Source organism: Copidosoma floridanum, unplaced genomic scaffold (assembly GCF_036245765.1).
Source record: "Copidosoma floridanum isolate Cflo_tuat_1 unplaced genomic scaffold, Cflo_Japanese_pri ptg000029l, whole genome shotgun sequence".
Classification (NCBI taxonomy): domain Eukaryota; kingdom Metazoa; phylum Arthropoda; class Insecta; order Hymenoptera; family Encyrtidae; genus Copidosoma; species Copidosoma floridanum.
Window position 1 is genome coordinate 5491254 of NW_028321906.1, and position 23038 is coordinate 5514291.

Genomic DNA, 23038 nt, shown 5'->3' on the forward strand with positions numbered 1-23038 from the left:
TAGAAACATTCAGAACACATTAAAAACTTTAGCTATGGTGGGTATATGTGGTATGTAAAAATGAAAGACAATAATTTTGTCATTCTCAAATGTTTTTTTTTCTTTCTAACAATTTTTTATTTTCACGGTTAGTACTTTAATTACAATAAAATATAGAGTGTATTTACTTGCTTTTGATGATAAAGTCAGTAATAGAACACAAAAAATATGGAGTGATGGTAAAAGAAGTTTACTTCATCGATGATAAAAACGGCACACTGAAAAATTGCTTGGGACTTTCTTTGAATTTGTTTCTTTTATTTTTATCATTCATTTTGTATAGCATTAACGGCGTATTGTAACAAAACCTCACAATCAGAAGAACACACAACCCATATAATAATCTATATTTATATATGCTCTGCGCTTTCCTCTTACATTGTATATTCTCTTCACCTCTTGCCTATTTATACTTAGTAATAATAATCCTAATAGTATTAGTTGTAATAAGTATTATAGTAATCATAGCAATAACAAGAATAAAAAACACGCATTTCTCTGCTTGAAATTGTTTAATCAGTATCTAATACAAAACAACATTCATGTTTTAATTTTTCAATAACCATTCTTGACCTTTCTTGAACACTTTCAAAATGTTATTCAGCTGTTTTCTGGAAACTCAACAATTCGTTAAGTTAAAAAGAGATAAAAAAAATCTTGTCAATTTATTATTTTGTGTCTGATTGCTGAAAAATCCATGAGAAATCGTTTGATGCGCTGTTGTGTATATGTAATTGTTGGGTTGTATTTTTTTTTCTTCTTTTTTTCATGCGTATATCACGTTATCATTCACACAAATATATTTCATTCATACATATTATTTTTATTTATTTTTTTTTTATTTATAAATATGTACAGAAAGAAAACAATTACATACGTTTAATACGAGCTTCAACGTATCATTGATGCTATTCAAAAGCACGCCTTATTTTCTGATCACCTATAAGTTCTCCTGTATATAGTCATCTTACGTTTGAATAACTTTCCCGTCAAGTCTCCCTTATAAATTATACGTGCTTGACAATTCTACTGCTTGAATGGTTTAACGTTTAGTAGCGCATAACACGGGCATTTACTTGTTATTTTTCTTCAAAGACGCTTGAGAGCTAAATAAAAATGTTTGGAGAACGTCTTTTAAAATTACTGCTCAGTACTTCATTCATTTTCGTTAATCTTATCAACATAAATTTGAAGTTTAGTTCATATAAAAATTTAGAGTCGTATCACCATCCCCCAATACCTCTGGCAATGGGTGGAAATTTTTTTTGTGTTTCTTGATTGATCAGTTTTTATTTTCACTGCCAGCTCTATAAATGTAAACCTGATCAAATGTTTTTTTTTTTTTCATACTTTTTCAATAAAGTTGAGACAATAAATTTATGACGCAGTTTAAAAAGACGCCCTGTTGTCTAAAATATGCGTCGTGTGTCAAATGCGGTGTGCACATGTTTGTAAAATTTAATTAGAAAAATAATTTTAAAAAATTTTTAAATAAAAAATTATTGAGCGAGGCTGTTAATTACCTCTTTTGTTATTCTTCTTTCGCAGTATTAATCGCTTGCGTGAATTACGTGAAAGTTTTAAGCATAGGTATACGAATTTCGAGTTGCTCTCAACAAAACAGAGTCACGGTTTTGATCGTTATTTTTCATAGAAGAAAATTTTATGGTCATAGGTATCTTATTGACTTATTTGTTGTCATGTTGATAAAAAAAAAAAAAAAAAAAAAAATGGGAAAGTGAGAATCAAAGACCGTTTTTTCTTGTCAGGCAGAAGTAAAGAAACAACAGTAAGTAACTGGAAACATTTTCGTTATTTATAAACACAGCTCACTTGTATTCATAATAGACAAACTTTATGGTTTAACACAAAGTATACATTTACGGAGATTAAAAATTTATTCAAAGTAATTGAAGCCATCCCTTTGAGTTTAATAACTATGATGGTTTCACACAAGGTTTCTGAAGGTTTCAAGTCTTAACAATGATTGGCAAAATGAAACGCGCAGAGTTTCAGAAGATACTCGTACTGCAAGGAGAGAAAAAACATTAACATTAACTATTATAAAATTAAACAGAATTTTTAAAACAACCAATTTTTAGCCGTGGAAGAGAAGTAGTTAAAAAAATTATAGCACTTGGGAATAAAAAAACGCGCTTACAAATTTGATAATTGTTTTAACTAAAAAAAAAATTAAAATGAAAGAAAGTCTTTGCAAATTTTGAATAATGTATCATACAACAAGCCAAATTCACTAACATTTTGTTGCAAGTAATTTTCTACATAAAATAGGGTATTTATGACAAAGGTAGATTAATTATCAACGTTAGTTATAACGAGACACAAGCGTCTTTATTTTCATTAGTTTAAATCGTCGTTCTCGCATTTGTTTTTTGCACTCTAACGAATCGACAGTACGTAAACCATTTGTGACATTATACACGTGAAACTATATATTTTTTGTTTTATTTTTATCATTTCAAAGAGGACGTGCGTGTAGCAGCGTTTTTCACGACTGAACGCGGAAAAAAAAATGAAATCTCACAATATTTTTTTTTTTGTTCCTCGCTAATACGCATCATGAAAAATGAATGAATAAAATCCGTAAGTAAATGTTATAGATAAATTATAATAATATAACAATAATGACGAGGTGTTCTAAACAGTGCTAGGACTAGTGCTAGTAGGTTTTGTATTATTTTTTGCTCTGTCTCTTTCGCGCTCTTCCTCGTTGCTTCATGTATTTTGATACACCGATTTTTCTTTGTTTTTGCCTCGCACTCTTGAGCCTTTATTTTCTCCTCGTTTGCACGTTTTTTTTCGTGTACAGCAACGAACCGAATACAAATTTTGGATAAACTCGGGAAAAAAATAATGCGGGAAGTAAAGGAAACGAGAATTCGTACGAAGGTGAGGAAATGTCAGTATCAAGGAGGGTGTGTTAAAACGTGTGATCTCCGGCAACAGTTGAAGGAGGGAAATGATTGCGGGGATGATGATAGTGCGCGGGTGGTGTTGCTGAAGGGGGTAAATAAAGAGGAGGTCTCGTTAGTGCGGGGGTGGTGGCTCCGTCGATTGATTTCGGCCGTCCACGGTCCTCACGGGTTTTCGACGTGACGGGCCTGTTGTGACACCTACGGGGCCGACGCTCGGTCTCACGTAGGCATTCGCTGGTGGCGTTGCCATCTGTTCCCTAATTGTACCAGTACCAGTGTTCCTTATTGGCAGTGGCTGCTGCAGTACCTGGACACACAAAAATTAAGATTTACTGGACAGGCAAAGCTTCTTCGATTTTTATTCACCTTAGCAATTCGTAAAAATTTGTTTTATCTACGTTACTAGCTATCTGTTCATATTTTGAAAACTATTATGACTTGATGCAGTATTGATTATATGCATAGCAATGTAAAACCTTACAAACATGACAAAATGCAAAACGAAACATTCTTATTTAAATATACTCAAGCTCAGCGTAACAAAAAAAAAAAAAAAAAAAGTTTGTGATGTGAAGATATATATAAAAAAAAACCATCTTCATTTGTACTTGAATTTTTTAATTTTATTTGTTAAGTCATTTTGAAAGATACAAACGATAAGTTCAAAGGATTGAAATATGTACACTTTAGCATAATTTTTCATTATATAATGAGCAAGTTATTTTCTTCTTAAATACTTTGCATAAAGCTTAAAAGTTTTTAAATTACTGATTTCTGTCATTATAATGTTCGATGAATTATTTACATTCTTTCAATTTTAAAACTTTTAGAACAAAGAAAACTAAAAACTGAAGAAAATCAAACCTGTTTGTAATGTCGATTTTCAGCAAAGATGCTAGAAGATAAAATTTTTTTTTTATACTTTGTTCAGACTGTTAAAATAATAAAGACTCATTTTTTAAATTTAAATTCTACACAAAAATTTATTAGAAATAATAATAATAATATTAATAATAATAATAATATTCAATAGTAACAACAATAACAACAACTATGTTAATAAAGGCTTTCTACAGTTTTAGTATTGTATTTTCTTTGCACTAACTAATCAATTACGTTCATCAGCATGAGAAAATCTTGAAAACAAGTAAATCGTGTTAAAATAATTAGACGTTATGTTGAATGTCAAGATCCGTCGAAATGTATGTATAAAATAAATTCTAAAAATAATACTACATACTAATGAAGAATTCATTGCCAACATTGACCAAAATTAAATTATCACAATAAAAATCCTACCCTACTACTCTAGCAGTATTATGATACAAATTTTAAATATTGACACTCAACACTTCTTAAATAGCTCAACTCTTAGCACACGATGACGATGAACATACCAGTGGCTGAGGTATTACGTGCATGAGCGTTGGTACGACAGGCGCGGCACTCTGTGCATTAGCCGTGGGCAGTCCTTGACTCGGACTCTGTGCTTGTTGCTGCTGCTGCTGCTGTTGATTGGCAGTTGCCGAATGAGTCTGTGATTGCTGCAACTGCTGGGCAGTCACCGCACTATACTTGCTCGTGGGAACAGTAGCAGCCGTAGCAGCACCGCAGTTCTGTCCCCTTTTGCCGGCACCCTCCTGTTGCTCTGACGACGATGATGACGAGGAGGAAGTCGAAGAAGAACTGCTGCCTGCACCGGCTAATTTTTTGGCTGGTGCCTGACAGACTGCAGCGGTCGTGCCTGCAGCAGCGCTGCTCGGCGTCTCGGGACTGCTTTGGGCTGTCGATATGGGCGTTTGTACGCTCAAGGCTGCCTGCTGCTGCGTCACGGTTAACTCTGGTAGCGCCTCGACTAGCGTGCTCACCACAAGTTCTCGCGTAAAGAGGCTGCGATTCGCGCTCTCCCTCTCAATATTCTGCAGCTGCGAATCAGATAGTGTGCTCGCTATGCATCTGTAATGATTACCACAAATTAAATTTCATACAGACGTATGTACGTCGATGTTGTTGCGTAAGTAATATAACTAATGAGATTTTTACCGAGGGAGAAGAAACGTCGAGTTTTGTGAATTCGACGCAGAGATGCCGGATGGATTTACAGAGCTGGTGCCGTTATTGTTACTAGTCGTATTATTTAGTGCCGTGTTTGGCATGGTACTTGAATGGCTTCCATTGCTGCTGGTAGTACCAGTAGAGGACCCCATCAGTTGAGTCTGTCGTTTTGGCAATCGTTCTAGTTGTTGTCTGGCAGCCTACAAATAAAATACCAAATTAATTCGTTGAGAATCTTTTATCCAATCTTTTACGTCAAATGTGACAATTACGTGATAATTTCTATACAAGCAAAAACTTGGATGGTTTGAAAACCATCACAGAATAAAAAAGAGCATGCTTACTCTCACTTGCTGACGCTCGAGCTGTAATTGCATCTGCAGCTGTTGCAACTGCGATGGCGCGGACGAACTTTGACTTGCATTACCACTACCACTACTGCTAGCTCCGCTCCTTCGAACGCCAGACAACTGTGAAAGTAATTCGGCTATTGGGTCGATTCCGTCTCTATTGCTTGGGCTTAGACCACCCGTAGAACTGAAATGCATATTCGACCTGAAAATTTGTAACATTGTGGTATGATTAATGTAGGTATTAGTAATGGTATTAATTGTTATAACTCATGAAATATGCGTTGTGTTGCTAATCTTAATATTTGTATAAGTAATCTATGTAAGGTTGTTATTTGAATATACTTAAATTTATCACACTTTTTAATAAATCTGATGCAATATTAAGTTTATGCGTAAGTTAAACAATTTGGATGATGGGAATCAAAAACGGTGATTAAAAAGTTTGAAAGTCGGAGTTAACGGTTAATTTAATTATTAACAGAGTATGCGGATGAGTACCTGCGTGGTCTGGTGGCAGATACACCTCTAGCTGCATGATTTATCCGCCTCACTCCGTGCCGACTGGAAGCTGAGTCATCGAGAAAGGTTATCAAATCCCTTGGTCCACTGCGATGTTCCAAAGTTAAGTGACCAGCAATGTCATCTGTAACAAGATTTGGCTCGCCACCCGGTAAGGATGCACACACTGGACAGATCTGAATAACAATAAGTAGTACTACATTAGTATATAAAGAAACTACCAGACAATTTTTTAAAGATTTTTAACATTAAAAAAAATTTTCTTGTAGGTTAGAATTACGAAATACTCATTTTTCAGTATGTTTTAGCAAACTGTAAAATGATTGACACCTTATACCTATTCTAAGAAGCAATAACGAATATGAGTTAGTAGTTCATTTCCGATTATATGCTCAAAATGTAAAACATTCATTGAATGAACTTGAAATTGTTGTACACAGAGTATCTTTTACTCAATGATTGTTGTTGTTGTTGTTTATCTTTACTTGGGAAAATTCAACATAACAAAGGTTTTATTAATACTGATTAACTTGTCATTAGGCTTATCAGTAAACAAGCTTCAATTTTTCAAAAGAACTGATAATTTTGATGTAGAATTATGTAGAGAATCATAATTATGACATGTGTCGATAAACTTTTGTTTTAATGCAGATGTCAACATAGAGCATAACCAACAACACAAACATCTACATAAATTATCTAGTGATTATGTATTATACTTTAATGTGTATTTTTTTCACTTTAAAATAAGCTTGTTTTATTTGATTTTTAAAAAAAAGTAAGGTTAATTAGTTTTCCGACTTTCCTAACATCATTAACATTAAAAAACAAAAGATAAATACCACTTCAAAGGAAGTATCAGGATGGTCAGCAGCTACATGTTCCTGTAATGTTGTTTCTGTAAATCCCATCCTTGTGCAATATGGACAAGTCAAAGACTGTGGTTGTTCAACACTCACTCCTTCTCCTCCATAATATAACTCTACAGTGCAAAAAAATATGAATTAACAATAAGGACCTACAAACTTACAAGTTTAACTGAGCAGTATTTTGACTTGAACTATTATTTCTTATTTATTATATTATTAATTATTTTATGGACACATTTTTAAACTTCTTTCTTGAAGGAAATAATCAATTAATAAGTATTTTTGTAAATAGGTTTTAAAAGTAATAAACGGATAAATTATTAGTTTCGTTAAAAAAAATAAGAATAGAAATTGATTTATATCAATTTTTTTTATGGAATTCAAGTTTTAACAAAGAAAGTAATAACAAAAGATTTGAAATTTTTAATCAAGTATTAATATATCTCGAAACACCAAGAGAAAAAAATGGATAAAGGCCAGAAAAACTCAGTCAATGGCACAAACATACAAACATTGGATAGTGGCCAAAAAATAAAATACTCAAAGAGCTGAGAAATCAAATGCGTAAAAACGGTTTGCAGTTGAAAATTATTGAGAATTCAAGGGGTGGAGCTTAAAAATAAGAAAGAGCAGCAGACAGAATTGTCACGGCAAATGATGTCAAGTCATGCACCACTATCAACATAAATGAAGCTAATGGAAACTGTTTTAACAATGAAAATTCAAAGATACTTTTATTTACTCAGGAAAAATTAAATGAACCAGTATGAAATGATCATGTCTTACCAAAATCTTGCCTTGTCAGTATACACTGCATGGGATGATCTGCGAGATGTCGAGTTGTACTGGCGCCAGCCTCATAACAAGTGCCACACAGATCATAGTCATAACACACCAGGCACTTGTATCTGCGACCCCTAAAATTTCCTTTCATACAGGAGTCACAGCTTACCCCTGTAACAAACGAAATAACAAGATGACACTTCCTATCATCAAATGTCTTGAATCAGGCCATGGTCAGAAGCCGAGAAATGGAGCAAGAGCATTGCACTTAGCAGCTCTCTGTAGAAAAGGCTTAGACCATGGCCCAGCTTTAAGCTCCAGACAGTAGTTAACATGAAATTAGAGTAGCATTCGCATCAAAACAGCAGTCAGTCTTTTGTTAAACTCTGTTTAGCAATGGAGAATATAACAAAATTGGGAATCATGTAAAAAAAATGAAAATGGATAAATTCCTGTAAACCTCGACTGCGTGCTGCCATCTGGCACTCTGACATTAGCCTGCAGAAGAGAAAAAGAGTACAGGCAGAGAGAGAGAGCGAGAGAGAGAGAGAGAGAGAAAAGCACAAGCAGCAGCAGCTCAGCTCTTTCTGTCTCACTTCCACTTGAGATGCACATTGCGCAGATTCGATCTCTCTGCATCTCTTTTTACTCCTACAACGGAGTCACCAGGAGTCAATCTCCTAGTACAACCAAATTTTTTAGCAAAGAGGAAAAGCAGATAAAAAATAGTGCAAATGAAAAGGCACAATACTATAAAAAACAACATAATTAGGTAGCGACTAGCAAAGTTGGAGTCGCGGAGCATTGGCACGAGCGAGACAGAGAGAAAGAGTCAGCCTGGAGAGATGGAATGAGAAAGAGAAAATGCCATCTATATACATACCTTCATGTCGATTCATTTTCCGAATGGAATATCATATACGCTGGCGATCTCTGTTCGGTGCACGAGGCCTTTGATCCCCAGCTGCACTCGCGTATATGCCTCCGTTATTTCTTGTTCTCTTCTTAAAAAAGCTGTGGCTTCTGCTGATTATGCTCTCACTCTCGAGTACAGTATAGGTACACCACCTTCCTCTTCTTCTCTGTCGAAGTGTAAGTCTGCGTGTATGTATGTGTATTTAGGTTGTACGTATGTATGTACGCGTATCCGTTAAATCACGACACACACAGCATCATCATCAGCAGCAGCAGCAGCAGCTCTGTAGCAGTGACTCTCCTACCCACAGCTCGACTATGTGCCCTGATGCAGCAGTTAACAGCAGCAACGTCGTCTTCGAGGCCAGAAGCAGAAACGTGAGGACGTAGACGCACGAAACTCACGAACGACGACCGAAATACACTTACACACACACACGTAAACGTAGCCGTAGACGAAGACGTACGTACACCAGCTACTGCTACTACTACCACTGTATCACGCGCACGAAAATTCTTCTTGATTCTCGATTAGCGTTGTTCCCTGAGAGAGAGGAGGCGGGCGGGAGGAATTTAATAACGTTATATACACACAGCCGTCCTGATGACAATATTCTCCGCTCGCGTATGCCTCACTGCCCCATCCTTCTAATATATCAAGTATTGGTATTCTGTCTAACTAATCTAACCCACGAGCACGTATGTACACATATACAATTGTACAACACGTAAGAATGGTTTGTTAGATAAGGGGGTGGCCTACCTATCTCTGCTTATTGCTCACTCGCAACCTCGCGAGGCGATGACGTGGGTGCACCTAGGAGTAAGTCCAAGAAAGAGATAAGTACGCCACAAACCGACGACGACGATGACGACGACGGCCGGGCAGGGGGAGCACACTCAGCGCCAGGCAGCAGTACTAACTATAGCACACTTATCATGAACACCCAGCCCCAGCAGTCACCCACCCACGTTAATGTGCATTTATATCTATCTACTTATATGTGTATTCACAAATGCTCTCTCTCTCTCATTGCTGGACACACGCTCACGAAATTTAGTTATCTGTTTTCTTTCTCCTTCACACGCAGTTTTCGCGTGTGGTCCTGAAAATCTTGAGGGATCTTGGGGGGAGCTTGAAACTTATTTCACGAACACCCCAAGCTCCGAAGTTTTTTAATGAAGTATCTTGCTATCTCTATCTGAATTTGTAGGTTCCATTAAGGACGAGTGAATCCCAACATTCCAAACTAAAAGTAAAATAAAAAAACAGTAAAACAATGATGAGCCATAAAATACATAACTTTATTTTACGACAGACCGTGCGTTAATCATACTTTATCCTGGTAAACCACGTGTAAGTAAAGGTGCGTTTTTTTGTACAACTGATATATTTTTTATGCTTTAAGTTGAGGGGAGTCAGGATTTTTTAGATTCAGTTGTTGTAAATAATATTTTATTGAACACCATCGGCTTTCGGGTTTTTCTCTTCCGGATTTTTCTTCAGGGTTTTCATTTTTCTTATCAGTTTACAATCAGCGCCATCTAGCGAGGCTGATTCCGAACTTAAAAAACACTATATTTCTTTCAAGAAATTTTCTAATGATAACTACTAGGCTATCTAGTAAAAATGTTCCGCTGTCGGCGCTGTCATAATATTGGGTGTTTTCCGCGATCGTCACCAGCAGGTAATTCAAGGTTGCGCTCTACGCTACCATCAGGTCGGTAAGTCAACTACCTTGAATTAACTGGCGCTCTGTTTCGTAATCTGGCCAGTTAAAATAGCAGACGACAGTCAACAGCGATGAAATCTTCACTTTTTTCTTGACTTTCACGTCGTTTGCTGTTTTCTGTTCACTGGCCAGATTACAAAAAATAGCCCCAGTTTAATTCAAGGTAGTTGACTAACTGACCTGACAGTAACGTAGAGTGCAAATTTAAATTACTTGGTGGTGACGATTGCGGCAAACACCCCAAGCGGCGTTACCACCACGACCTACGTAACTTTACAGCCTCTGATTTTATCATTCTGGTAAAGAGAGCACGGTGTAAGATGTACGTAAAGTTATGTGTAGTAATTAAAGAAATTACTACAAAGTAATACCATATGGTCGATTTTATTAAACCATATGAATGTCTCTATTTTTAGAGGTCGACTTTTAAGTAAAAAATAGATTGTAAACTTGCCGCAAACAGCACAAATCATGTCAACTTTTTATTATATATCTGTAAGATTAGTTGCGGCTGGTTTGTAATTATCGAAGTGACTTTGCTGTAATTAGCAATAGTTATTTACATCAGCGCCATCTAGCGGTCTTTATTTTTTGGCCAAAAGTGGCTCCTAAAATTCTCAATCAGAGCATTCGGGATTAGAGCAATTTAGTCAATTATAAACCAGCCGCAACTCATGATGAAGCTATAGAATGAAAAAAAAACGATACATGTGTTTTAGGCGGCAAGTTAACAATCTATTTTTTACCAAAAAATTGACCTCCTATGTGTTTGTACTTTTAAAGATAAATTTTTAAGCATAAGATAGATTGTTAACTTGCCGCCAAAAACACACGTATCGTTATTTTTTTATTTTATAGCTTCATCATAAGTTGCGGCTGGTTTATAATTGACTAAATGGCTCTAATCCTGAATGCTCTGATGGAGAATTTTAGGAGCCACTTTTGGCCAAAAAATAAAGACCGCTAGATGGCGCTGATCCAAAATAATTATTGCTATACTTACAGTAAAGTCACTTTGTTATTTATAAACCAGCCGCAAATAATCTTATAAATAGACGATAAATATTTGACATTTCTTATGCTACTTGCGGCAAGTTTCTACATTATTATTCTACATTTCTTATATGGCTCATAAAATCGACAATATTTACAAAATTACAATACTCTTGACCTTTTACCATTAACTCATGTAAGCACAAATTAATCAGTCCATTAAAGAGACAACCGAAGAAAAAAGGCCTGAAAAAGAAGCACAGTCACACGAAAAGTCTCATACAAGAATGGAGCATTGGATCTCACTTGATCAGAGAAGGTTGGGTTCTTTGTTTACTTGTAACACTTAAAATTTACATCTCTGTAATAAATGTATTTTTCAATTAGTGAGATCCGATGCTCCATTCCTAGGAGACTCTTCGTGTGGCTGCTTCTTTTTAAGACCTTTTTTCTTCAGTTGTCTCTTTTCGACTGATTAATTTACGTGTATATTTGATCGTGATTTACGATTTGTGTAACACAAATTTTGTTATGTACATATTATATAAGTTAACTGTTTATTGGAAATCTAAAGTTGAAGGGCTGTTCTTTCATTAGTTAATGGTAAAAGGTCAAGAGTATTGTAATTTTATAAATATTGTCGATTTTATGAGCCATATAAGATAAGTAGAATATTGATAGTTTTGGAGGTCGATTTTAAGGTAAAAGATAAATTGTAAAGTAATTTAAATTAAGTGAGATCCAATGCTCCATTTTTAGGAGACTCTTCCTGTGTAACTGAACTTCTTTTTTTAACTTTTTTTCTTTAGTTGTCTCTTTTGGACTTATTACTTTACGTATCTATTTAATCATTGTTCAAGATTTCTGTAACACAAATCTTGGTATGTACATATTATATAAATTAGCTGTTTATTTAAACTAGAAAGTTAAAGGGCTGTGCTTCCGCGAGTTAATGATAAAAGGTCTAAAGTATTTTAATTTTGTAAATATGGTAGATTTTATAAGCCGTATAAGATAAGTGGAATACTTATACTTTTCAGGGTCCATTTACAGGTAAAAGACATATTGTAAACTTGCCGCAAGTAGCACAAAAAATGTCAACTATCTATTATCTATTAACAAGATTATTTGCGGCTGGTTTATAATTATCAAAGTGACTTTGCTGTAAATAGCAATAGTTATTTGGATCAGCGCCATCTAGCGGTCGTAATTTTTGGCCTTGGCCAAAAGTGGCTCCTAAAATTCTCAATCAGAGCATTCAGGATTAGAGCCATTTAGTTAATTATAAACCAGCCGCAACTCATGATAAAGCTATGGAATGAAAAAAATAATCATACATGTGTTTTTGGCGGCGAGTTAACAATCTATTTTCTACCAAATAATTGACCTCCTATGTATCTACACTTTTGAAGATAAATTTTCGAGTAAAAGAAAGATTGTAAACTTGCCGCTAAAAACATATGTATGATTATTTTTTTATTTTATAGCTACAAAATGAGTTGCGGCTGGTTTGTAATAAGCTAAGTGTCTCTAAGCGCTAAAGCTCTTCTTCAGAATTCTAGGGCCACTTTTTAGTTCAGGAATCCGCAACGCTAGATGGCGCTGATCAAAAAAATTATTACTACTTATTGCAGTAGTGTCATTTAGTCAATTATAAACCAGCCGCAATTGATTTCCTACGTGTAAAATAAAAAGTTGACGCTATTTGTGCTGTTTGCGGCAAGTTTGCAATTTATCTTTTACCTGAATAGTGACCTCTTATATATTTGTAATTTCGGGTGAAAGATAAATTGCAAGCTTGCCGCAAACAGCACAAACAATATTGAATTTTAATTTTGTATCTATAACAGTAGTGGCGGCTGGTTTATAATTGACTAAATGACACTACTGCAATAAGTAGTAATAATTTTTTTGATCAGCGCCATCTAGCGTTGCGGATTCCTGAACTAAAAAGTGGCCCTAGAATTCTGAAGAAGAGCTTTAGCGCTTAGAGACACTTAGCTTATTACAAACCAGCCGCAACTCATTTTGTAGCTATAAAATAAAAAAATAATCATACATATGTTTTTAGCGGCAAGTTTACAATCTTTCTTTTACTCGAAAATTTATCTTCAAAAGTGTAGATACATAGGAGGTCAATTATTTGGTAGAAAATAGATTGTTAACTCGCCGCCAAAAACACATGTATGATTATTTTTTTCATTCCATAGCTTTATCATGAGTTGCGGCTGGTTTATAATTAACTAAATGGCTCTAATCCTGAATGCTCTGATTGAGAATTTTAGGAGCCACTTTTGGCCAAGGCCAAAAATTACGACCGCTAGATGGCGCTGATCCAAATAACTATTGCTATTTACAGCAAAGTCACTTTGATAATTATAAACCAGCCGCAAATAATCTTGTTAATAGATAATAGATAGTTGACATTTTTTGTGCTACTTGCGGCAAGTTTACAATATGTCTTTTACCTGTAAATGGACCCTGAAAAGTATAAGTATTCCACTTATCTTATACGGCTTATAAAATCTACCATATTTACAAAATTAAAATACTTTAGACCTTTTATCATTAACTCGCGGAAGCACAGCCCTTTAACTTTCTAGTTTAAATAAACAGCTAATTTATATAATATGTACATACCAAGATTTGTGTTACAGAAATCTTGAACAATGATTAAATAGATACGTAAAGTAATAAGTCCAAAAGAGACAACTAAAGAAAAAAAGTTAAAAAAAGAAGTTCAGTTACACAGGAAGAGTCTCCTAAAAATGGAGCATTGGATCTCACTTAATTTAAATTACTTTACAATTTATCTTTTACCTTAAAATCGACCTCCAAAACTATCAATATTCTACTTATCTTATATGGCTCATAAAATCGACAATATTTATAAAATTACAATACTCTTGACCTTTTACCATTAACTAATGAAAGAACAGCCCTTCAACTTTAGATTTCCAATAAACAGTTAACTTATATAATATGTACATAACAAAATTTGTGTTACACAAATCGTAAATCACGATCAAATATACACGTAAATTAATCAGTCGAAAAGAGACAACTGAAGAAAAAAGGTCTTAAAAAGAAGCAGCCACACGAAGAGTCTCCTAGGAATGGAGCATCGGATCTCACTAATTGAAAAATACATTTATTACAGAGATGTAAATTTTAAGTGTTACAAGTAAACAAAGAACCCAACCTTCTCTGATCAAGTGAGATCCAATGCTCCATTCTTGTATGAGACTTTTCGTGTGACTGTGCTTCTTTTTCAGGCCTTTTTTCTTCGGTTGTCTCTTTAATGGACTGATTAATTTGTGCTTACATGAGTTAATGGTAAAAGGTCAAGAGTATTGTAATTTTGTAAATATTGTCGATTTTATGAGCCATATAAGAAATGTAGAATAATAATGTAGAAACTTGCCGCAAGTAGCATAAGAAATGTCAAATATTTATCGTCTATTTATAAGATTATTTGCGGCTGGTTTATAAATAACAAAGTGACTTTACTGTAAGTATAGCAATAATTATTTTGGATCAGCGCCATCTAGCGGTCTTTATTTTTTGGCCAAAAGTGGCTCCTAAAATTCTCCATCAGAGCATTCAGGATTAGAGCCATTTAGTCAATTATAAACCAGCCGCAACTTATGATGAAGCTATAAAATAAAAAAATAACGATACGTGTGTTTTTGGCGGCAAGTTAACAATCTATCTTATGCTTAAAAATTTATCTTTAAAAGTACAAACACATAGGAGGTCAATTTTTTGGTAAAAAATAGATTGTTAACTTGCCGCCTAAAACACATGTATCGTTTTTTTTTCATTCTATAGCTTCATCATGAGTTGCGGCTGGTTTATAATTGACTAAATTGCTCTAATCCCGAATGCTCTGATTGAGAATTTTAGGAGCCACTTTTGGCCAAAAAATAAAGACCGCTAGATGGCGCTGATTCAAATAATTATTACTTCTCATATTAGAGCCATTTTAATAATCATAAACCAGCCGCAACTAATTTTATAGATAGATAATAAAAAGTTGACATGATTTGTGCTGTTTGCGGTAAGTTTACAATCTATTTTTTACTTAAAAGTCGACCTCTAAAAATAGAGATATTCATATGGTTCAATAAAATCGACCATATGGCATTACTTAGTAATAATTTCTTTAATTACTACACATAACTTCACGTATACATTTTACACCGTGCTCTCTTTACCAGAATGATAAAATCAGAGGCTGTAAAGTTACGTAGGTCGTGGTGGTAACGCCGCTTTGTACAGGCACCCTCAAATGATATGATACATTTTTTTTTTTCTGGTAGCGTAGTCGGTAAGTATGAACTCTGCAAGCATATTTTCTCTACGTATTTGTGTGACACTGTATATGCATGCGCATGCATTGCGGATTTGCGGAGATGCGGAGAGAGACTATAGTCTATATATAGAGAGAGAGTGTATTTTATTATGTAAATAGAAAATTCGTCTGCTCAAACAGTCAGCTGGTAACCTTTTACTTCGCGGCTGTCATTAAAACAATTTATTTCATCACTAAGTAGTTCATATTGAAAAGTAATAAATTAATATTCAACAATTGAAATCATAGATCGACTTACAAAGTCAAAGTTTTGCAGTGATTCGCATAATCAATGACATGTGCTATATGCCTCTTTTGATGGAATAATAACTTTTTATGCATTCCTCTATAATATTAAACGTGACATGCATTTTTCACATTAGCGTTAGATACAGTGTACCTATACCTAAAATCCACACTACAGAAAGAAAAGATCGAGAGAGAGCCTATCTTATTCAAGTGCAGCTGTCACATTAAAATCAAAATGAATTCCACGGAAGACAATGACAGTTCTTGCAACGGATACGGAAAAAAAGGTAAAATTGCAATAGTTTTAATGAAACTTACAATAGTCATTGGCTTTTGTTTTTTATAAATAATATTTTCTTCAGAATATGAGGAAGTCAACATTCCAGTTCCTTGGGGATACATAAGTGGTTAGTGTTTTCATTTTAACTAGAACTAGTACAATTGCCTAGTCAATGCATTTATTTTGCCTTAGCACTTGTGCATAATAATAGATTTTTAAGTATTGTAAGAAGCATAAATTAACAATATAATGTTCTGTTTGTTTGCTACAATCTTTGTCATTGCGTGTATATGAAAAAAAATAACACATAGGAGTTTGGTGGGGTCCTTTGGATGTAAGGCCAATAGTTGCTTTACATGGCTGGCAAGACAATGCTGGGAGTTTTGACACCATTGCACCCATGCTGACGTCGAAAGATGTTGCAGTTCTATGCTTAGATCTGCCGGGCCATGGTCATTCCTCTCACTTCCCGCCTGGTCAATTTTACTATATATTTTGGGAAGGAGTTATTTTTCTGCGTAGAATTGTTAAACACTACAAGTGGGACAAGGTTAGACATTGAATCTGTCAAAAAAAATTTCGGATGATTGGTCTGGTTTTTAATGCACTAATACACTTGTATGAAAAATTAAGGAATTAATGGTTTCTATAGCTTCTCCAGAACTTGCTCCGATATAATAGGGATGATTAATACACAAACCAGCTTACACTTTGCTTCCATTTGAAATAACAATTAACATGCCCTTTTTCATTAAACAAGTCAGGGATCTGTACATTATTTTGTTGATTATCTGCAGGTAAATGGTGGGGTCCTAAGGAAATACAGCCGATTATTGCATTGCATGGTCGTCAAGATAATGCAGGGAGTTTTGATACTTTAATTCCTTTATTGAAGGATGTGTCTGTATTGTGCTTGGACATGCCCGGACATGGCTTTTCTTCCCATTTGCCAGAAGGCCAGTGCTATTTTCCATATTGGGAGGGCATCATTATGCTTCGTAGAATAATTAAATATTACAAATGGAACAAGGTTAGCTTCTTAACAGTTAAATAATAACTATTAATACTTTAAAAAACATTTAATCTAATGGTTATTGAGTTCGGAGCAAGAGTCTGATTTTAATATCACTATAAAACTCTGTTTTCTGTTTGTAGAAGTCTTTTACTAATGTTTCTACTAACGTTTTAAATTTGTTAAAAAATTATTTTAACGACTAACACTGTATTCATCTCAAAAAATTTTTTTAAGTAAAATTAAATAGAATTATTTGTACAGGTGAAACTATTGGGACACTCTCTTGGAGGTGCTATTTCATTTTTGTATGCAGCTTCTTATCCTGATGAAACGGAGTTTGTCATAAGTCTAGATATAGTGAGCCCCAGTGTGAGGGATGTCACCAAGACAGTGGGAGTTACAGGTGCTAACATTGACCAGTTTCTCAAGTTTGAAAACTTAATGCCTGATAGTGTGCCTTGCTACGAATACAGCGAAATGATAGAAATTGTTGAAAACGCATACGCCAAATCTCTTACAAAAGAAAGTGCAGAAATATTAATGAAAAGAGGAATGCAACAATCCCACACACCCAAGAAATACTGTTTCAGTCGGGATCCGAGACTAAAGGTATATGCAATAGAGTTTTATTTCGTAATTTCTTTTGTTTGTAAATTTTTCAATAATCTGCAAAGTTCACAGTAAAGATCATACTAGTTTGAAATTGAGTGTATGTAGTATTTTTCCGATATAATAATAAACAGTTCTGAATGTATTTATCAATTTTTTAGGTTTCACTGCTGGGTATGCTGTCATTAGATCTGGTAATGGCTTATGCCGAGAGAATCAAGTGCGCTTATCTAAATATTCGAGCCGTACCTGGGATGAAGTTTGAGCAACCAGAGAACTACGATAAAGTCTTGGATGTTATAGAAAAAAATTCTAGAAAGTTCGTCAGCCACAAAGTTGATGGAACACATCACGTTCACCTCAACAATCCTGAAAGGGTTGCCGAACCTATCAATCAATTTCTAAAAGATCTATATGACTGATAGTAAATACGTTTTGTCGACGTCACGCACTGGTCAATAGATAATACAAATAGAAAAATTATAACGGCTGAGGGATATATTGTTATTACAATTTACTCCTCGATTATCGGGTCCTCAGTTAGAAAAGTATCATTCCAGTGATAAAACGTTGATCGTTTTTATTACATTGAAAAGGTTCTAGACAATTTATTAATTTACTTTTATTCGATGAAGAGCGCATTATTGCACTTTTTTCTAACAATACGCTCTAGAGTTTGTTTTTGTTTGACAACTTTGTAAAAAGCTAAAATCTAAATAAATAATTAAAATATGGGTACTTTCAATTTTGTTCTTACATTATTTGTCTATAATCAATAAAATACGATTAAGCGACTAAAAAATTGAAAAGATGGTCATCAATGTTTATTCATCAAATTGATGAAACAGTAATTATTCGAACGGCTTTTCACTAAAATTATCTCCATTTGATATTATTTTACATCCAAAAAATTCTCCCGAACATGAAATAGTCGGAAAGGTAGGAACTCTTGCTCTGATGAATACTAAACGCATTTAAAACATAATTGCTCAAAGTGTATTATATTGTGTTTTATTGGTCACATAAATCAATCGTGTCACAAATCCGGATATTCATTCATGAAATCGAACAAAATTTTTAAAGAGATAAAAGTTTATTATGTTGCAAAAGTTGCAGATTGTATTAACATACATTTATGCCCACCCGCAGATGCACACTACAGTTGTGTTGCAGCAGAATTATTTTAACTTCAGATAGCAGGATGTCGATTGAATTTAAAAATTAAACCTGTAAGGTCAATTTTTATAGGTCGACACAGCCTGAGGCAGCGTATACATGGAGTCTTTAACTTCCAGGACCAGCCCATAAGCCCTTGTGAGTGCGAGAAAGAGAGTAATATGTTCTTGCTTCTCACTCGCACTCACACGGGCTTATGGGCTGGTCCTGGATATTCAAGACTCCATGTATACGCAGCCTGAGAGTTAATCGAAAGTTGACAGCTTTCTTATTTTGGTTTAAATCGAATAACTAACCGCGTTTAAAAAACAGAATATCATTCTTCAAAACGATCGCACAAAACGATAGACTTATTGCAGCTATGCTTTATTAAGCTTTTTCAAATATAGCCTTTCTCAATTGGTAATTAATTACATTGAATTCATTAAAAAAATTATGAAATGTAACGAAAAACGGTGTCGTTTTTGTTGAAATCCACTGTTTATGATTTTTCCCCCATAGTATATATTGCCATTGTGAGTAAAATAAGCCCAGTTTCAAGAGTGTGTCTCAAAAAGATTTTTCAACTAAAAATCCGGAGAAAAATGGAACATTTTTTGTGCATCCTGTTTCCGAAACACCCGACTTATATTTCAATCAGATTCATATACATACATAGTAATAAATCATAACAATTGTTAATGAGTCTATATTTTCCCCAGCAATTCCATATCTGTTATTTGGTATGTTGGCCCTCTGTAAATCACGTGGGTGTATGAAAAAAAAAAAAAAAAAAATTCAATAGTATTAAAAAAAGTCATTGAGCTACTTAAGTCTTTGTCGTGATTTTCTACGCATTTCCGATAATTTATGCGATAGTCGTGCTATTTGTCGTAAATCGGCTTCACGAGGTTTGCTGGTTTGCTCGCAATGTTGTTGAAAACGTGAGGAATAAAAGAATGGAGTATAGTTTTTGTCACGGAAGCGCCATGTGTGTGGTGAATCGCGAATACTTAAGTACTATTTTTTCAAATATCACGAAAAACGTAGGAAAAATGTTTTTTTTTTATTTTTTCATCTTTTACAAACAATGGAATAGACACACTTCGACGTCTCGTTCAAATAAAGCACTAACTCAGATTGAAAATTGAACGTGAGTTATTTAGCGCTTTCTTTGATCGAGGTGTCAATAAATTACGATTGGCGGTGGTTATGTACTTATAAGTTTTAAAAAATTAGTTAAAACTTTACAATTTGATCGTTTTCCCAAGTTAACAATAAGTATTATATGAATCAATATGCATGTAAAATAGGATTTGAAAAAAAAAAATTTTTTTTTTGTTCCACGCACATACATATTTCAACAAGTTGTTTACCACATAGGCATACTCAATCTGATAACTGTTTTCTTATCGTGCGACAAAAAAATTTTCTCTCATTAGCAACCATTTATAGATGCGTTTTTTTTTGTTCTCACGCCACCACTTGTATCGGTGACAAAATTTGTGTATCTGTGTGTGCGGCAGGAAGCAAGTCGTTTTAATTTATTACACGTATCTTATTCTTCGCTTTTTCACTAATAGGAATATTGCTGCAAACATTAATATATTATTATGCGTAGGTATATATAAACTTACATTTTTACATTGCCGGGAGGTGCAATAAAATAAAAAAATACCGTGACTTGTCTAAGGTATACATGTAAGTAAGGACACCCTAACAATAGCTACCCAGTATACGCTCGTGCGAAAAATAAGCGAACATCGGTAGTCATTTCTTTTTTTTTTTTTTTTTTTTTTTTTTTTTCGTGACTGAAAACTCGTGTCTCTTCAGACGATAACTTTTTTTTTTTCTTTACATCTACATGGTGCCAAATATGTGTACCAGCTCCCTTCAACTATGTCTTTGTTATCGCGTCAATTCTTTTCTTGTATGTTGTACATACGTGTACATGCGGAGGTGAGAAATATTTCAAATTTTTTAAAGCTTAGAAAATCATTTGGGCGACAAATTTTCGACGTTCCTGCCAACGAGCGCCGTTAGTTGATAACCGTTATCGTCCAACTCGATTTTATCACAGCGAGTTCGCAGAAGCGCTTCACAAAGCGTACGATTAAAAATTCATTAACGCGTTGGCGCGAAAAGCGCTTTCTCTGCGCCCGTACGTGTCCAAAGATTCCGAAATCTGGTACTTATTGTTCACTACAACGTATTTTGTACGTTTTCACAATATCAAACGAAAAACCAACTTTTCTTTTTTGTTTTTTTTTTTAATTTTCAGAAAAAGAAAGCTTTCTTGGTGCCAAAAAAGGCCCTTTTTTGTCACCGCGACTCGTGCAAGTTTGGACACTGATTACTTTCAGAATGACTATTCATATAACAAGTTGATATGACGGTCTATTTTTTACAAAAGCGGATATCAGTATAAATATACACGATTTGCGTTATTCTTCTACACGTACGTGGCTGCCAATTTATTATATGTATGGTTAAATAAAAACGCCGCCGTTTCGACTTGATTATAATATATAGTGACACGTGGATTGATGACGACACGTTCGATGACTACAAAATGTACGACGTCACACGAGTAGAAATTTCTAGTGCCCCGAAAAAATGTGACCATACTAATTTATGACAAATTAAGAATATAGAAGCTTTTGTTCCACTAATGAGGCGCGATTATCCATACGTAGTAAACCGTACATTGAAAATATGGGGCTGTATGATGATGATTTTTCTGGAAATTTGATAATAGTTTTTATCTTTTTCTGCATCAGAGTAGGTGTACGATACTGTCGAAAACCGTTAAACAAAGAAATGAGACATTTACTTATTTGAAATGCGTGACATTTGTACTCGTATGTATTGTCCCAAAACGTCCAATTATCGGTGCGGATCGCAAAAAAGAAGAAAACGATTTTTTTTCTTTCGTTACGGTACATTTTTGGCATTACGGAGCATTAGTATCACATAAGTCTTTAATGTACAGGAAAAAACTTAAGAAACAGTCTGGCGAAATTTTTTTCTTCAACGATTTCCATTTACATTGAAAATATGGGGCTGTATGATGATGATTTTTCTGGAAATTTGATAATAGTTTTTATCTTTTTCTGCATCAGAGTAGGTGTACGATACTGTCGAAAACCGTTAAACAAAGAAATGAGACATTTACTTATTTGAAATGCATGACATTTGTACTGTCCCAAATTGTATGTATTGTCCCAAAACGTCCAATTATCGGTGCGGATCGCAAAAAAGAAGAAAACGTTTTTTTTTCTTTCGTTACGGTACATTTTTGGCATTACGGAGCATTAGTATCACATAAGTCTTTAATGTACAGGAAAAAACTTAAGAAACAGTCTGGCGAAATTTTTTTCTTCAACGATTTCCATTTTCGCCGTTGCATACACACATACAATGGTGCCATTTTTTCTTGGGGCCATAATTATCGGTAACATTCGCGATCTGCTGTGTAATATCACCATGACAATTGGTCCCCGTAGAAAATAAATATACATAAAAGGCGCATATGTATGTATATTCCTGTGGTGGCTAAAAAATAAAAAAAAAGTTTAACGACGATTACACCAAAAGAAAAAGAAGGATGAAATCGTGCGCGCGCGCGGCTATATACACCTTATCTGTGTCTCTTTCTCTTCTTCTCGTTACATTATGAAATTTTTCTATTTCTTCTTTCTTTGTGGCTCAAAATGTGATAATTATACGTGTGTGTGAATACATATACACATATATATATATATATATGCACCAGTTTGTTCAGGTGAGACACACTGAAACACACACACGCTCGTGTAATGTAATATACATACGTGACATGAGCACGCGTGTACAAGGAACAATTATTGTTGTACGAAAGTGTATACGTGTATGGGTACTTCCTATTAGTAGTGGTTAAAATTAGTGTGGGCACGCGCGCATCGGCCGGTGAAGAAATAAGTTGGGAAGGTGGAGGTGGTAGTGGAGGCGTAGAGAAAAACCGAGGTAGTTTCCCAAAAAACGGCTCGGTCGGGCGCGCTTCACGCGCCAGTGCAGTTTCAGCGCGACCGTCGACTTGGAACCTTCGGGAGTAAGTACATCCTGCAGCGCTGGCTCTTCCTAGGCGAACGGCTACGGGACCATCGACTCGGATGTATTGTACTCAGGTAGCTATTGCACTT

At 34.7% G+C, this 23038-nt stretch overlaps 2 protein-coding genes across 5 annotated transcripts; one reads left to right on the top strand and one right to left on the bottom strand.

The window, feature by feature from the left end:
* Window positions 1-49: 49 nt before the first annotated feature.
* LOC106641861 (Potassium channel modulatory factor 1) lies at window positions 50-9423 on the bottom strand. Of its 2 annotated transcripts, XM_014356425.2 has the most exons (9): window positions 9233-9421; window positions 8438-9117; window positions 7558-7725; window positions 6745-6884; window positions 5882-6078; window positions 5375-5585; window positions 5019-5230; window positions 4373-4931; window positions 50-3282 (listed from the first exon to the last, which is right to left on the bottom strand). In XM_014356425.2, the coding sequence occupies exons 2-9, from the start codon at window positions 8451-8453 to the stop codon at window positions 3088-3090; spliced, it is 1698 nt and encodes a 565-aa protein (XP_014211911.2). In that variant the 5' UTR covers window positions 8454-9117; window positions 9233-9421; the 3' UTR covers window positions 50-3087. The 2 variants fall into 2 exon arrangements, with proteins under 2 accessions (XP_014211911.2, XP_014211912.2); XM_014356426.2 differs by having other exon boundaries at window positions 5375-5567; window positions 8438-9423.
* A 2357-nt stretch (window positions 9424-11780) lies between these two features.
* On the top strand, window positions 11781-18447 carry LOC106641813 (putative serine hydrolase). 3 transcript variants are annotated; one of them, XM_089595862.1, is made up of 6 exons: window positions 11781-11798; window positions 15933-16085; window positions 16161-16205; window positions 16390-16628; window positions 17355-17702; window positions 17864-18447. In XM_089595862.1, exons 2-6 carry the CDS (start codon window positions 16034-16036, stop codon window positions 18122-18124), a joined length of 945 nt encoding a protein of 314 aa, XP_089451988.1. In that variant the 5' UTR covers window positions 11781-11798; window positions 15933-16033; the 3' UTR covers window positions 18125-18447. The 3 variants fall into 3 exon arrangements, with proteins under 3 accessions (XP_089451988.1, XP_014211831.2, XP_014211832.2); XM_014356345.2 differs by lacking the exon at window positions 11781-11798 and adding an exon at window positions 15652-15697; XM_014356346.2 differs by lacking the exons at window positions 11781-11798; window positions 16390-16628 and adding an exon at window positions 16876-17108 and having other exon boundaries at window positions 15716-16085.
* The last annotated feature ends 4591 nt before the right edge of the window (window positions 18448-23038 follow it).

Coding starts and splice junctions, on each gene's coding strand:
- LOC106641861 (XM_014356425.2), bottom strand. Junction 5,586..5,881: donor TCTGCCACCAGACCACGCAG/GTACTCATCCGC, acceptor ACAAATTTTCAG/GTCGAATATGCATTTCAGTT. Junction 4,932..5,018: donor TCGACGTTTCTTCTCCCTCG/GTAAAAATCTCA, acceptor TAATCATTACAG/ATGCATAGCGAGCACACTAT.
- LOC106641813 (XM_089595862.1), top strand. CDS start 16,034: ATGAATTCCACGGAAGACAATGACAGTTCTTGCAACGGATACGGAAAA. Junction 16,206..16,389: donor TCCTTGGGGATACATAAGTG/GTTAGTGTTTTC, acceptor AATAACACATAG/GAGTTTGGTGGGGTCCTTTG. Junction 16,629..17,354: donor AACACTACAAGTGGGACAAG/GTTAGACATTGA, acceptor TTATTTGTACAG/GTGAAACTATTGGGACACTC.